This window comes from Ornithorhynchus anatinus, chromosome 12, assembly GCF_004115215.2.
Source record: "Ornithorhynchus anatinus isolate Pmale09 chromosome 12, mOrnAna1.pri.v4, whole genome shotgun sequence".
Taxonomy (NCBI): Eukaryota; Metazoa; Chordata; class Mammalia; order Monotremata; family Ornithorhynchidae; genus Ornithorhynchus; species Ornithorhynchus anatinus.
Genome location: NC_041739.1, coordinates 19,924,801 through 19,941,340, shown reverse-complemented (window position 1 = coordinate 19,941,340; position 16,540 = coordinate 19,924,801). Strand labels below are relative to the sequence as shown.

At 41.7% G+C, this 16,540-nt stretch overlaps 1 protein-coding gene across 1 annotated transcript in view; it reads left to right on the top strand.

The window, feature by feature from the left end:
• The window catches only part of TMEM131L (transmembrane 131 like), a 146,676-nt gene that overhangs the window by 107,292 nt on the left and 22,844 nt on the right, over positions 1-16,540 (top strand). The window contains exons 16-25 of the mRNA XM_007671809.3: positions 1,161-1,278; positions 1,521-1,662; positions 4,143-4,252; positions 4,973-5,045; positions 6,508-6,650; positions 7,954-8,096; positions 8,713-8,899; positions 11,163-11,348; positions 12,462-12,611; positions 12,941-13,566. Coding sequence (XP_007669999.2) covers positions 1,161-1,278; positions 1,521-1,662; positions 4,143-4,252; positions 4,973-5,045; positions 6,508-6,650; positions 7,954-8,096; positions 8,713-8,899; positions 11,163-11,348; positions 12,462-12,611; positions 12,941-13,566 — 1,878 coding nt within the window. The remainder of the gene's footprint in view (positions 1-1,160; positions 1,279-1,520; positions 1,663-4,142; positions 4,253-4,972; positions 5,046-6,507; positions 6,651-7,953; positions 8,097-8,712; positions 8,900-11,162; positions 11,349-12,461; positions 12,612-12,940; positions 13,567-16,540) is intronic.

The following is a 16,540-nucleotide window of genomic DNA, read 5'->3' as shown; positions in this document are numbered from 1 at the left end:
ATCCCTACGGGATCCAGTTGGATTTCAGCCCAGCCTGAAACAGTGGTGAGGGAGGCCCTGGCCACATATTCCTACCCTCTGTGGGGCTCTGAAGCCGCTCTGATCCTCCCGGATCAGACAGACACCTGGGGAAGTGCCTATGGTAAGCTTGTCCGTGTTTGACTGTGAGTGTGCATGGGTTCGACCAGGAGGAGAAAAGGGAGCTGCAACAGCACCTCATGCAGCTATGGCAAGAAGGAATGGTTTTCTCCCCGTCCCTGGAGTTTGCCCCCAATCCACCAGGTGCCACGTGGGCACAACATTCCACTCACCTGTAAGACTCAGTGAAGACCTCCCCCAAAGGATGGCACATAATGTGCCAATAATGGGCATATTTATGCATTTTAAAAATGTTAATTTCTCCATAAAAATGAAGAATCTAGGTTGAAAATGTAGACAATGTGGTCAGGTTTCATTCAAAGCCTGAGTTACTCTCTGGTACTTTGGAGACATTAACTCGCTGTAGTCCATTATCATGCCTTTAAAGAGTTTCTGCCACCTTTGAGTGCCCAATTTGTTGCTTATTATTATTTATTGAGCGATAATTTAAGTACTGTGAGGAGCTGGTCAAGAAGGTTAGCTGGTAGTGGAAATCAAACTTGTGATCATACTCTACAATTTCACTTCCACTTTGAACTTACATTTCAGAACCATACTCTACCCATTTAAAAAAGTTGATTATGAAAGCATTGTTTGAAAAATGCTGGTAAGTCATAAAATGAGGGCTCAGGTGTCATTATTACTAATATTGATGATTAAGGCTGGAGAAACAGTTCTGATTTAAAGATAACGGGTTTTCATGACCCCTGGGTATAAATGGTAATGAAAAAATACAATTTGGAACCAGTTTGTAGGTATCCAGCTTGTTTTGATTGTGTCATTTGCAACTTAATGAATGGGAATGAAAGAGTTATGTTTGGAAAGAAGTGGAATTTTCACTTTATGGCATTCTTAGTTGGAGAGAAGACCTGGTTCTTTCTGAGAATGACTTATAATTTCCACTCTCTGCTCCCAGTTCAGTGCCATGTGTCCTGTGAGTGCTCAATAAGTGGGAAATGAACTGAATTGACTTGAGTCATATTTTCTGTGAATGTAAAAATGAAATCTGTTCTCACTTACAGCAAGTCGTCATTGGCAAGAGAGCCTTTCTCTGGACCATTCTACGTGGAATGTGGATTCTGAGCTTGCAAACAGATTGTTCAGAAGGTGGCAGAAAATCAAAAGTGGTGAAGTCTGCAGGTGTGTTCAAAGATGGAGTGAGCCCTTTCCTCCGTAAAGAGCCCCTTCCTCAGTAGAGTGCTGTCCTGCGTGGGTTTTTTTTTAAATTATTTGTAAAAAGCAAACAAAAAAACTGCTAAAGGGACCCTTTCTAAATTGTTTTTCCTTTGCCAAGAAATGCTGTATAAATGCAGGTCAAAAGACAAAAGGCCTTTGGGTTAAAACATTCCTCTAAAACCTTTCTTTCTTCACCAATTAAACAGGAGGAATGTTTTGGGGATGACTCAGTTTGCTCAGCCACAGAAATCTGAGGAGTTGGAGTCGTTTTCCTTCTTTTTGCCACGTTTAATTACAGAGCCTGGCCTTACATTGAACTTCAGTGCAACTGCTCTTAGGAACAGCATGGTGAGGATTAATATTTCTCAACTTCTTTCCTATATATTGTGCATATTTGTAGCTTAAAATAGGGGATTTGGTTACCATTTTATTTTAGAGCTACTTTGCTATTTCTGCACTGGTTTTGATGTGAAGAATTAATGAACACTAAAAAATCCAGCTGCATTATAACCCAAATAGAGCCCATTGTCTTGTAGTCCTGGGAATCCCAGAAAATTTTGGTAACTCTCTTAAAGGGGCTCCTCAAGTTCCATTCTTGCTGCTAATTTGTGGGTGCTGCTTGAAACCTGTTACAAGCTCTTTGTGCTTCATTTTGTTTCTCCAATTAAATCTTTGACACTGAAAAGCTCAAATAGCTTGCTTGCTTGTTTACAGAGATTATTTCTGTATCTTGAATCAGGTACCTAATTTCTGTTACTTCTAGGACCAGATTTACTCAATCATATTTATTGAGCGCTTATTGTGTGTAGAGCACTGCACTAAGCACTTGGGAGAATACAATATGAGACACATTCCCTGCCCACAGTGAGCTTAGGGTCTCATTGTAATCCTTTCTTTCTTTTACGTATAAAAAATTCCATAAGCTGTTTACTTTTCAAAGGTTCCCCTTTGGCATAAAGGCTTCATCAAACCAAGCTAAAATGAAAAGTGAGAAAAAAACTTATTTCACCAATTAGAATGCCTTGGGAATTATTTGATTTTCTTTCACTTACGCACATTGACGGGCATAACAATACTAGCAATGATTGCATTGTGTTAACTAAATGGGGATTAAGACTGTGAGCCCTATGTGAGGCAGGGGCTTTGCCCTTCCTGATTATCATGTTTCTACCCCAGTGCTTAGAACAGTGTCTGGCACATAATAAGTGGGGCACAGAGAAATTAAGTGACTTGTCCAAAGTCACACAGCTAATAAATGGCAGAGCCGGGATTAGAACCCATGACCTCTTACTCCCAAGCCCAGGCTTTTCCACTGAGCCATGGTGATCTCACCTCAGTTGCCCTGACTTGCGTATGTAAATCCAATTGGCAACATTTCATGCCACAGCCTTCTTCAGCTCTTCCAGTTTGGACCAATCGACTCCAGATTACTTGAAAAGGGTTTCTGATTAGCAACCAATGGAAGATCAGTCATATTTGCTGAGCGCTTATTATGTGCAGAGCACTGTTCTCTAAGCGCGTGGGAGAGTACAATACAACAGAAGTAGCAGACACGTTCCATTTATTTTGTTGTATTTATTGAGTGTTTACTGTGTGCAAAGCACTGTGCCAAGAGCTTGGGACAGCATAGTGTAACAGACACATTCCCTGCCCAAAATGATCTTACAGAGGATGGAGACCATTTCAGATTGGATGCCCAGATGTTGTCTCTGAATGGAGCCACTTAGGAGCAGATTCATAAGATGGAGAAGGGGGCTTAATTTTTTTTGGTGGGGGGGAAGACTTTCCATATTTGGGGTGCAAGGAAGGAAAAATGGGTTAAATGTGTCCCATGTTTTCTTCCAATACTCAGGAGGCAGAATAAATGATAGAAGCCAGTGCTGGGTAGCCAGCACTCCCTAGTGGAAGGGGGCAATCAAATAGACAGGCGATGGGCTCCCTGTTTGTACCCGTTCATCCTTACATTTTTGGACCTTGCCAGACTCAATTATCAGATGCATTCAATATAAATCCTGCTAAAACTAGCTGACAAGCAAGTTGTATTTTCTCCTCCATATGTTTGGAAAAAAAAGTGCCTCTAGGCCATGTATTTTTTTGGGATAGTTTTTTGGAGGAAATCTACACCAAACCAAACTAAAACAGAAAGGTTATCATGTCTGTGAAAGACACTTGATGAATAACATTTTTTATTTGATGAGTCTGCAGTTGACTGCTTCACTTTGGAGCGGTAGAGTTTACTTTTGAGGTTGCTTAAGTAGCCCTTTCGGTAAGAAACAAATTGAGTCCCACAAAAGTGGGTCTTAGCCTTGGGCGGGGTGAGATGCTTGTTATGTGGCTATGTTTTCACTCTAATCTGTGTTAGGGCTTCCACTGTCATGGGAACCTTAAATTATAGCCACTCTGGGTTTATAATAATTATGGTATTTGTTAAGCACTTACTGTGTGCCAAGTACTGTATTAAGCTCCAGGGTGAATAGAAGCAAATTGGGTTGGACACAGTCCCCGTCCTACTTGGGGCTCACAGTCTCAATCCCCATTTTACAGATGAGGTAACTGAGGCATGGAAAAGTGAAGTGACTTGCCCAAGGACACACAACAGACATGTGGCAGAGCTGGGATTAGAACCCATGACCTACTGACTCCCAGGCCCACGTTGAGGCAGTCAGCTTTACTTTCACCTTGGCCAGCACCTTTTTAGAGTCTGATTCAGTTGCCGATGCTGCCTGTTTCAGTCCGTCGAAAGCCTTTCACTCCTGCTCTGCCATTTTATTACCTTTTCAAGTGTTTCACTTACAAATACTCATAATTTGTAATTTTCAACCTTACAGGTGAAATATTTTGTCCTGAAGAATCCCTCATCACTCCCAGTGATGTTGCAATTGCTGCCACTGTCTTTCTACCCTGAGCCTGAAGCTGCATTGAGCCTGCTGCATAAATGGTAATAACATCAACTTCATGGAGAAACAACCTCCGATTTCCCTAAAAGTTGTCATTGTTTGCTTCTTTCAGTACTGTCCTCCCAGACTTGCTTATGTTTTTCAAAAGGCAAGCTAACTCCTGTGCTTGGAGATTTAATATCCAGAGGCTGCCAGTATCACAGTTGTCAGTGTTTGTGATTGGAGGAAATTGATCACTCCACTCTCACTGAGTCTAATACATGACCCTCTCTTTGGTTCCGTTATCTCCCACCAGAGTAACGCCCTTGGTGGTTGTGACACCTTCTCTATAAAGACCTCTTAGAGAGCGTAGAGGATTGATGGACCGATAGCAATAGGCTAAGTAACTAATTGGTTTAGATGCAGCATTTCAGGATTCCAAATAAGGTAGATACAGCCAGATGAAACGGCAAAAAGGCTAAATAATTTATCAGTTAATTCTTTCTTAGGTGATCTGCAGTTAATCTTTGAGTAACAGCCTGTTTTTTTTTGCTTATCAAGGTCAAGTCTTATCTAATTTTTACCCCTGTATAAGGCACAACTCTAAACATTTTGGGGAACAACAGATCCTGAGCTTTACCACTTGCAGAAGTGAAGTATCAAAAAGCATTTGTGCTTGGCCAAGACGGAGGCAGAAAAGACATGGACTTTGAAGTTTATACCTGCCTATTTTGACAAATGCTTATTTTCTCTGTGTGTGTTTTTATTTTTCTGTTTTTAAGGTTTGGCACTGATGTGCAAGCTATTAATTTCACGACTGGTGAATTCCAGCTTACAGAAACGTGCTCCCACCGGGTAAGAATTCTAGTTTGGAGAGAGAGTAAAGGAATCAGACAAACTAGAAAAATCAGCACATGAGCCCCACTGTTTTAAATTTTGCTAAGTCTTTTTGGCGTGCCAAACCGTGTTTATTTTCGTTCTTCTCTAGGTCCTCAAAATGCATTTTCTTATTTGTCATGAACTTGCCTTACATTTTAAAAATAAACAAAGGATTTCAACATGTTTCTAGCAACATTTTGGGGAGGCCAGAGTGTGGTCTGCTGCTCTCCATAACTACACCAAGTTGAAGTTTCACCTATTGCATACTCTGCAGTGCTCCTGGTTATAAAGCTGGTTGATTTTTTACTTGATACTCACTGACTGTAATTTAGTGTGTTTAATCTCAACTGATCTGAGCACACACCTTGGCAGTCAGTGGGCCGAACAGTTGACTGAAACTATCAGAGCCTGGAAATATGAAATCCGGCTCCAAGCAAATTTTCTGGGCCCTTGGACACATCATCTGGCTGCTGGCATTCCTTGGACCTCACCTGTAAAACGAGGTCTAACTTTCCATATGAAACATTTAGTAATAATTGTGGTGTCTGTGTGCTTACTGTGTGCCAGTTGTTGTACTGAGCTCTGAGGTAGGTACTAGAGAATCAGGTCAGATGTAAACCCTGTCCTACTTGGGGCCCACAACCTCAGGAGGAGGGAAGACTGGCATTGAATCCCCATTTTACAGATGAGGAAACTGAGGCATGGAAAAGTTAAGAGACTTGCCAAGGTCACACAGCATACAGTTGCTGGAGCCGGGATTAGAACCTAGATCCTTTGGAATTGCTGAAGTGCTAAACACGTGCTTGTGGTTAATAAAAAGAAATGACAGAATTAGATTTTACTTCTTGGTTTGGATGTCAGCCTTGTTACCCAGATTTCGTTTGTTTTGTTTTCCCAGGACTTTGATATAGATGAAGGCTTGCCCCTCAGGGTAACCTAGCTTGGGCCGAGATCCAGAGCTCAGCACATAAAAGAGAATAGCATATAAAAGAGTATTGCTTTTCCCCTTTTTTATGAATTGGCTTTTACAGTTTTAGAAATTAAATCCCAACTGATACTGGCAGGAGAGTGCTATTGAATTATATGAAAACTTAAAGTGCTTTGAAAGACCACTGGAAAATTATAATTCTGTAATGTGTAGATAAATGCCAAGGGAAGCAAGCAGTATGAAAGATTATTTTTCTCTATCTTTGGAGTGCTTTTGAATATCTAAAAGGAAGGTATTTTTCTTGATAATTTACTCATCAAAGTGACCAAAATTCTGTGCCCTATCTTATGAGTATACAAATGCAAGTAGTTACAGTTGAAACTATTTCTTTTTCCTTACGTTCATAGGTGGTAACTTCAGTGTTTTTAGACAAATTTAATAAAGATAGGGAGTAATGTCACTGTTGTCTTATGGCTATTTTAATTATATGCTTGAATCATTTATTTGCAGAATATATATGAAGAGAATCTTGCTCCTGTGAAATCCAGGTTTGAGGTTCTTCATTTCCATTTACGCCCACTGGAATCCAGAAGGATTGGTGTTATTTTTACACCTGTGGACTACAGAAAAGTAACCTCACTTATCTTGATCAGGTATAGTGCCCAGAGTTTAATTTGCTTTTTTTAGAAGCAGACATTTAACGTGGCTCACCATTCCCATGTTTGGTAATAGAGGAATTCCATGTGACCTCTTTAAAGAAGTAATTGGGCAGAAAATCCAAAAGAAAAATTGTGTTAATACTTGAATAATGGCACAATTTAGGCCTTTCTTTCTATTAGTCTGTGTCGTATAGTGATTATATCTTTATGTTTCTTAAAATGATGTAGGAGCAGATGCATTCCTTCAGTTATACTCAACTTTTCTCTATTTAAATATTTCCTGGGACTTCCTCAGCACATTACTTTTTTCATATCCGAAAGGAAGTCTGTTAGAGTGACTCGTGTGTGTGTAGATTACATGCGTGTGTAGTAAGTATATAGTTTATGCATATGCAGAGAATTTAGTGTATAAAGTGGCCATATTTCTGCCCATAGCATTTATATTTTAATTAAGGATTTATCATCACGCACACTTTTACTCTTCAGGGCTTTTTTACCTCCATCCTTTGAGCAGTGACTGATAGAATAGGAAAGAAAAGCAAGTTCCACATTTGGCTTCATGCTTATAATCCACCTGATAAAAGCTGATGCAGGGTTTGAGGGGCTCAGATGATTCAAAATAGGAAAGGTGTGTTGGGCAGGAGGAGGGGGAGGCCCAAGAAATCTTAAGGTGATTGGGGAGGCAGCTGTTGATAAATGGAATCTGTAGAGATGTACAGATCTATCATTGTAATCAATCAGTGGTATTTATTGAGCACTTACTCTGTGCAGCGCTGTGTACTAAGCCCTTGGGAGAATACAGTACAACAGAATTAACGGACCCGTTCCCTGCCCATAGTGAACTTAAGGTCTAGAGGGGGAGTCAGACATTAATATAAATAAGTAATTTATAATATATAGTTTACCATTCTGGACTGGGGGTGCTGTTCCTTATGAGGGGATTAGAGGGTAGTCAGGACTGCAGCTGCCATGTGGAATCACCAAAGTGATTACCCTCTGCATAAAATTGGAAATTAAACTGAGTGTAAGTAAAAGTAATGGGATTGTTGTTCATTTTGCCCAGGGGTTTTATTTTAAAACCCCATGCCTAATCCCTTACATCCAGGGATCCCAATTCATAAGAAAGGCTGAGTTGGTGGCTGGAAGCAGTAGTCGTATTCCGCCACCCTAAGGGCCTGGTTAATCTTGTAGTGGTGGCTAGTGGTGGATAAATTCTGTAACAGCGTGTATTACGGTATGGACCCTTGCAAATGTCCTTGGTTCAGAAGTTAAAGGTTGTGAATTTGTTCCTTTAAAGAAATAACTTAACTATTCTGGACATGGTCATTGTGGAAGGATTTGGAGCCAGAGAATTATTGAAAGTAGGTGGAAGATTGCCTGGAACAGGAGGTTCACTTAGATTTAAGGTGCCTGAATCGACGCTCATGGACTGCAGACAACGTGAGTATGAAAGAATAGAAGCCGGTCAGAACCGAGTCGTTAAATACAGCTCTGTTGTTCTTCTCTCCCTCCTTTGTCTTCATGGCTTTAAGGTCAGGTGCTGGCCCTCCTGCCTCCCCACCTCCTTCCTTTTCCCCACTGCTCTTTCTCTTTCTTCGCCTCTGTCCTGCTCCTGCTTTGGCAACTGCTTCTACTTTTGTCCAGTCCTCCCAGCCAATCACTTCATGGGAGCCATCTGAGTCTTCCAGGACACTCGGTTATGACTCATCCGAGAACCTAAAAGAAATCAGACAGTGGCTGTCAACAGAATTTAGTCAGCTTTTTGTGGTTGCTTATTACCTTTTGTATATGTTTTCCTGATAACTGATGTTTGTGGGGAATCGCTGTTTGACTTCCCTTGGCCTGAAGACAGTGGGAACAGTAGCAGCGGGTGGGGAGTGTAGGGAGGGGCTTGGTGATGACATGGCTGGGTGTGGATGGGACCGTTGAAACTAAGTAAATCGGTAGGTGAAAAATTTTTCGGGCCCATAGTTAATTTTTAACCCATGAAAGCCTTTTGAAATATGTTGAATTGACATCAATAACGCATACTGAATGTGACTTTTGTCTTCCCTAGAACTGAAAGACAGCAAGCAAATTTTATCAATTACAAAAAACTTTAAAGTTGAGAATATTGGGCCTCTTCCTATAACTGTGTCATCTATGAAGATTAATGGTTATAATTGCCAAGGATATGGGTTTGAAGTGCTAGATTGTCAGGAATTTTCCCTGGATCCAAACTCTTCCCGGGAGATCAGCATTGTGTAAGCATCAAATCTTAACCATATTTCAGTTTTATTTGAAGTGTAAATATTGTCTGTTTCATTTAAATGTGAAAAAATACCATTTTCCCAAATCTGTGCAGACCATGTAAAAATGTTGGGACACAAGAAAATAAATCATTCTTTGGAAAAGCATCTGCCCTGTACCATTGCCAAGCTTCTGAGAGCATCACAGTCTGGCAAATAATAATAATAATAATAATAATGTTGGTATTTGTTAAGCGCTTACTATGTGCCGAGCACTGTTCTAAGCGCTGGGGTAGACATAAGGGAATCAGGTTGTCCCACGTGGGGCTCACAGTCTTAATCCCCATTTTACAGATGAGGGAACTGAGGCACAGAGAAGTGAAGTGACTTGCCCACAGTCACACAGCCGACAAGTGGCAGAGCTGGGATTCGAACTCATGAGCCCTGACTCCAAAGCCCACTCTCTTTCCACTGAGCCACGCTGCTTCTCAAATACACACTTAATATCAGATACAATAGGTTTTTAGCTTTAAAATGGTTTGTTTTAGCAATCTAATCTTAAAACACAGTTTTCATAATCTGGTCCTCATCTCACACCCTTTACCCGATCGTATAATTATGTTCTTCTTTTTATTTCCACTTGGACATTGATTCATGCTCCTGCATGTAATAAAGTGGAGACTATCTTCTTCTGTAAAAGGCAGGAGGAGTCAGACCTGGAACCACTTGGATACCATACATGGGAATTTTTTATGGGTACCATTTTATTTTTCATGAGGAGGGACAGGTCAGTGAAATTATGTAGGTTGTATTAATGGCTCAGCTTTTCACTGGTCCCTCAGCCCTTTGCTGGTAATAGGTGCTTCCAGCTTTGGGGTTGTAAGTGCACCCCAAGTCTCCTGAGAGTATTAAAACCTAAGTGCCAGAGAATAAGACCTTAGGAAGACTAGAACCACTAGATGAAAACCTGTCACCTTGCCTTGGTCTCTTAGGGATTGGACAATTCAGAGCTGGCAGCTGGCCTAGCATTTAATACCAGACCTTGCCCCTTCAGATTGCCAATGTACTGCAGAGGGAAGGGAGGTGGAAGCCTGGGTATGGAGTAGCAACCACCAAGACAACCAGTGAGGTCTCATGGGGGAGGGAGGAAGAGCTAAAATATTGATTGAAATGCTAGGCTGTTTTGGCTCTCATGCATGCTGGACTTGGGGAGGTATTTTAAATTAATCTATCAGTGGAATTTCTTGAGCTCTTACTGGTTAGAGAGCACCATACTGAGTGCTTGAAAGAGTACAGTGCAACAGAGTTGGGAGACATATTCCCTGCCCACAAGGAGGTTAAAGTCTAGAGTGAGCTCACAATCTAGAGTTGATCGACAGTCTATAGAGTACAGTCTACATTTAGCTCCTTTCTCTCCCTTATGCCATAGTTGCTGACCCAAGGAAAGTGAGTTTGTTCTTGTGGAAGTTGGAGGTGCTATCCAAGCCTCCCTTGACCCCATCAGGGTTAGACTCTGGTGTGGTGTGACACAGCTTTTGTGTTGATTAAGCTCAGTCCCTCATTAAATCCCGGCATTCTTCCCTTCTCTTTCAGAAGGCAGTGAAACTGACAGCAGGTAGGATTTAGCCTAGGGCAGGGGCCTGGGAGTCAGACCTCCCAAATTATCAGCTCACTCGGTGACCAAGGGATCCTTCTTGGTGGGGGGTCCCAGTCTCCTCATCTCTAAAGGAGGGAAAAGAAACTGCTTCCTGTTGCCGTTAATTGCCTGCCAACCAGAAGGGGTGTGGTGCTAGGAGAAGGTAGAAGGGGTTGGAAGGGAAGGGGAGCAAGGACAGCTGGAGAGAAGGGAGGGAGAGTTGGAGTCATACCAGACACCTTTGAATGAGTGGCAGATGGGAGACCCTGTTCCCAGCTGTACATTGAGCTTAACTGCCTTAGGTGGTACTGTCTGCCCAGATGGTTTGGCAAATAATCTTTGTGGGTTGGAGAACAGTAATTGCTACTTGCTCGTCTTGCTTCACAGGACATTTGTAATGCTGAATGAAATCACTGCCAGAGTAAATAAAATTGGGAAGAGGGCTTGGAGTGATTTAGAGATCAGTGTTGTGTAAATATAAATTACTGTAATTGAGATGTGTGTGTATGTACAATATGATATACATCATATACAATATAAGATATAAATGGATGGATGTATATTGACACCAAAAGTCAATGAACTGACACCTTTGCATGTTGTCCTGCTTTGGAAACCAACAAATCATTTTGCCTTTTACAGGTTCACTCCCGACTTTACATCCTCTTGGGTTATTCGTGAGCTGACTCTAGTGACGGCTGCAGACCTAGAGTTCCACTTTACGCTCAATGTGACGCTTCCCCATCACTTGTTACCGCTCTGTGCCGATGTGGTGCCAGGACCCAGTTGGGAAGAGTCTTTTTGGAGGCTCACAGTTCTCTTTGTCAGGTACACCCCTTCCGACCTTTTCTCTATCCCCTAAGAAGGAAATAGGCATCAGTAAGGGCTCATTGATGACTGTTCTTTACAGTGTCCTAGTCCAGTACAATTGATATTTCTTTGAGACTGCTGAAAGTGACTGAAGTAACTTTCTCTGATTAGAAGTACATATACTGGTGAGTAAGTTAGAAGGTGCTCCAAAAATGTAAACTGACATTGAAGGTGGAGCGTTCAGGTTCTTTTCTATCATCGATTTGATATAGAGAGAGTAAGAAAGTTTCTTCTAGAAAGCAAGCTTAACCCTAAATTAGTTTTGGAAGAGAGACCTTGAGATTTGGGTTATTTTGGTTGGGGATTTTAGGGGGGTAGGGGTGAGGGGTGGCAAATTTGAGTAATCATTTTTTTCTTTTTTGAGAAGCTTGAGGGCAGTCTCCTGGAGTGCGTAATAATTGAGCAGTTAGTAGTCAACTGGCTATAGAGAAAAACACACTGGCTGGGAGTGTGGGGATCTGGATTTCAGTTCCTGTTCTGCCTCTGACTAACAGTGGGGCCACTGGGAAGGCGAGACGAGAGAGAGAGAGAGCGCCCCCGCTCAGGCTTGGTCCGGGGAACTTCCCATCAGCCTCAGGTGCCTTCCTGTTCCCCTTTCTCGTATCAGGCCTTTCTTGGTTAGGGAACTGGGCCTCAAGAAGTGCAGTGTGGGGGTAAGTGGCAGAGGTGCACGAAGATGTATATCCCGAATTATAACTCCCCTGAACACTGATTGTTCATGGGCCTGAGCCTGGGCCTATGAGCCCACGCTCCTGAAACCCAACTCGGGCTAGCCCTAACCCCTGTATTGGCTGGTCAGGATTCTTTGTGTGGCAGTGGGCAAGTCATTTACACTTACCAGCCTCAGTTTCCTTAGCAGATTAAGTGAGGAATCTAACTGCTCTCCCCTACCTCTCTGAGGGGATATTGTGAGGATAGGAAGAGATTTCACATGAGAAAGCCCTTTGATATCTTAGGAAGATGCTTTTAAGTCCAAGGTAGCGTTACTTATATTTCTATATATGTCAATCAGCCTTTTTCATCATGAAGCTGCCCTGTTCCTGTTGTCATGGAGTCTGTTTTCTTCCGCAGTTCTTCCTTGTTGGGTGTGATTGTAATAGCCTTCCAACAAGCACAGTATATTTTAACAGAATTCATGAAATCAAGGCAGAGACAAAATCCTAATTCCTGTTCTCAGCAGAATAGCAACTCAGTTGATGTAATCAGCTCCGATTCATACAAGTAAGAATTATTCTTGTTTTTCCCATACGAACCAATTTTTTTGTCTTATATATTCTGAGTCATTAAAACCGTTATGTAGAAAATGTGTGAGTGTTTCTTCAGGAGGCTTTCCAGAGGATGAATGTGTGAGCAGAGAGATTTCTGTCTCCCAACAGACCATGCGTATGTAATCTCAGTTTATACTGGATTCTCCAATGTCAGAAAATAGTTCGTTAGCTATGGGGCTTGAGCTTGATGTGGATAAAGAAGGAATCTATTTGGTGTTGTTGACTTGAAAACTAAATTGCATCGGTTTTGTCTTACGTGGCCTTTTTTTCTATTTAATTTAGGAGCAGTTGCAAATCCTTTGTGGACTCCTACAGTCCTTCTGATAAAGGCAAAGGAAAAGGCTTCCTTTCGGTAGCCACCCCACCAAGCAGAATCCAGAATGCTACAAAGAGAAGCCCAGCAACATATAGCCATTCTCAGAAAAAGCACAAGTGCTCTGTATATTACAGTAAACAAAAAGCCAGCACGGTGGTTGCCAGCAATGCCAACACTACTACTGATGAAAAGCAAACCTTGGCTGCCGAGACCCATGCCTCAGCACCCAAAGAGGACCTTTGCGTAGACACTGGGGGTGAGAACTGGATAAATTTTAAATATGCCAACGGAATCAGTGTAAACGTGCAAAAGAATCTGACCCTTCCAGGAAACTTCCTGGGTAAAGAGGAGAATACACTGAAAAACACCAACGTTGTGAAAAACACTTCTTCAGAATGTGATGTGAAGGAGGTCACACAAACATGTATGTTTCCTAAGGAAACTGACATTAAAACTTCAGAAAACTTAACTGAGCTCAAGGAACGGGAGCTCTGTTCTCTGAAGACGCCTAAAAAGCTACCTGAAAGCCCCTTGCCAAGAAATTCACCGCCACCCCAGGCAGAGCTGCAAGAAACTTCCAGGAAAAATAATGGTAATTTTCCCATTTTCATATTCAGTTCTTTGCTGCCTGTGAGGTAGATTTACTTATGTCCCAGATTGTTTACAATGGGGGTGGGTTCCCAATTATGACATTCAGGAAGAATTATTGTAATTGGGACTCTGTTTTATTTTGTCTCTGACTGTTCTCAGAGATAAGATTCCCAGAACAAATATTTGGTAAAACTGGAAGTTTGAAGCAGAGAGGTTTTAGGGAGGAAGCATAGGGAATGGTTCCCAGTGCCTAAACCTAGAGAGAAAATGTTTTCTTTTTGTAAGGGGAGGAGACAGACACTTGCTCATCTTTTCCCGAGCCCCAGTCTTGTGTTTGTGGTTTGCAAAAATCCTGAGACCTCAGAAATTTGATTAGACTCTGAGAGTGGGTTTTTCCCCACCATAGTCAACAGTGCCACTCTTCACTGTCACCAGGCCATCAACAAAAATCTGAATCCTCCCAAACATACGAAACCAGAAGAAACAGACCCTATTTCAGATATTCCCTAGCCTTTGAATCTTTTTAGGCCCTCTCTGATTTGGGGGTTTAGTGGGTGTTGGTTTTTTTAAGCCTTCTGGGTCATTGCTTGTTTTCTTGGCTATTCAACTTTTATGTGTGGAAAATTGAATTTGTTTTGTGGTTTTTTTCCAAAGCTAATAGGTCAGTAATGGTAAACTGTACTATCAGATCAATCAGTTAATGATATCTGATTGCCTGCTGAGTGTGAAGCACTGTACTGAGTACTTCGAAGAGTCCACCAGATGCCAAATACATGTTTCTTGCCCCCAAGTTACTTGCGCTCTAACGAGAGAGACAAATAGATAAAAATTATTTATAAATAGGGCAGAACAAAGATGTAACAAGAAGTAGAGCTCTTTCCTGGCCAGTGATTGAAAGCTCTCAGTCCATCATCACATAGTTATTAGATTTGCTCTTCTCCATTTGCAATTATGTTTTAACGCTTCCTCTATTTTTCTGCCTGCTCATTTTATGAGCTCTTCGTGCCTTTGACTGTCTCTTCATTCAGATGAGCTTAATGTTTCGTGTCATCTAGTCGTGATGGTTTACTTACATCTGGTTTCTTAGTTTGTTCTGAAATATCCTGTGTGTTTATCACAGTGTAACTCAGTACTTCCACTCTGCCTGCTATGAGGAGAGTATTATCTCTATAATGTCTTCCTTGGTAAAGACCAAGTTTAGGCCAGCATGGTCTTATGGGAAGAGCATGGAACCGGAAATCTGAAGCCTTGTATTCTAATCCCAGCTCAGCCACTGACTGGGCCACTGACTGGGCCACTTCGCTTCTTCGTGCTTCAATTGCCTCATCTGTAAATTCCTTTTCCTCCCTGCAAATGGATGTCCTGAGCTTAAATAAAATGAGATAACCAAAGCAAAAGCATTTGGGAAAAATAAAAGTGTAAAGGACATTAAGCCATCTCTTAAACCAGTGAGAGCATCTCTATTATATTGCAACCATTAACTCAGCCCACTGATTCCCTATCCAACTTCCTGCTTTTGAAATACTTGAAGAATCCTTTATTATTATTAGCTTTGCCATCTCTTGCAAGGGACTCATATTTTCTTTTTTTGGACTAATTTCCTGTGGGCATTTTCCATTTCTCCCCACTTAAGTGAGCGGTTCAATTTTTAAAGGATAGGTCACTTTTCCCCTCTGTTGTTCTTGCTGCCATCGAGGCATGCAGGGTTTTTGTTTGATCATCTGTTTTCTCGTTGTTTTTGTTCTGTGGGACACGTTTTTCCTAGGTCTCAAATATGATGTTTTTAACCAGCCTCCAGACATGTAGTCAGTAGGCTTTGTTATTTTTCAAAACTGGTCTTTTCAGCTTATTCCTAAGGAAGCTAAACATTTCATGGTGGCTCCTTCCTTAAGGAGAATGTTCAGTTGAATCAAGTGTTTAGAACAGTGCTCTGCACAAAGTAAACACTCAATAAATGCTATTGATTGATCACACTGCAATCACTTTTCAAAGGGGCTCTTCCACTAAGTCTTCCTCTGCTTAGAATTAAATTCAGCATATTATCTTCCCCTGTAGGCTAGCTGATCTAGAGAAATAATTTATCCTATCTAAAAATCTCATCTCTCCTCCTGTTTGGGAGAATATGTTGTTTATTATTCTCACTAATCGTAATGTTACCACCCTCCAATTTCACATTTTGTTTTTGTTTACATTCTGGTTAGATGGTCTATATAACCCAGGTGTCCAGTAATTTTGTAATGCGAAATTGCTATCCATGAGGGCTTGCTTTATTACTGTTTATGTTGCCCCTCCCAACCAGTCCCACACCCCCACTGATGCACCTTTCCCCTTCCTACCTCTAAAATTTCTAGCCTGGCACCTTTGCAAGTCTTTGGCTTTCTTCCCTCACCATGTTTTGAGGCACACTTTTACTGTTCCTCAATCTTGTGTCTCTTGCACTTGACCGTAGTCATGCCCTCCTTCCTGCCTGGAAATCCCACCCGCTTCACGCCAACAGACCATCGCTCTTCCCCTCTTCAAAGCGCTACTAAAATCATATGTGCTCTAGAAAGCCTTCCCTGACCAACCTCTCATCTCCCACCCTGTTTTCCCTCCCTTTCGCGTCACCTAGGCGACAAACTCCATTTCCCTTGAGCACTTATCCTACTCGCACAGTACTTATTCATTCAGTTGTATTTATTGAGCGCTTACTGTGTGCAGAGCACTATACTAAGCACTTGAGTACATATCCATATGCCTGGTTGCTTTCCCTTACCTGTAATTTGTCTCAGTGTCTGTCTTCCCTACTAGATTGTAAGCAGGGGTCATGTCTTCCAACTCTGTTATACTTAGTACATATTCTGCACACAGTAAGTGCTCAATAAATACCATTTATTGATTCTGTCCACCATGTCTGAGATGCCAGTTAAATAACATGAAGGCCTTCAATAGCTTCTCAGAAATTCCAGTTCCCCCGCTTTGTTTCTTGGACTTCT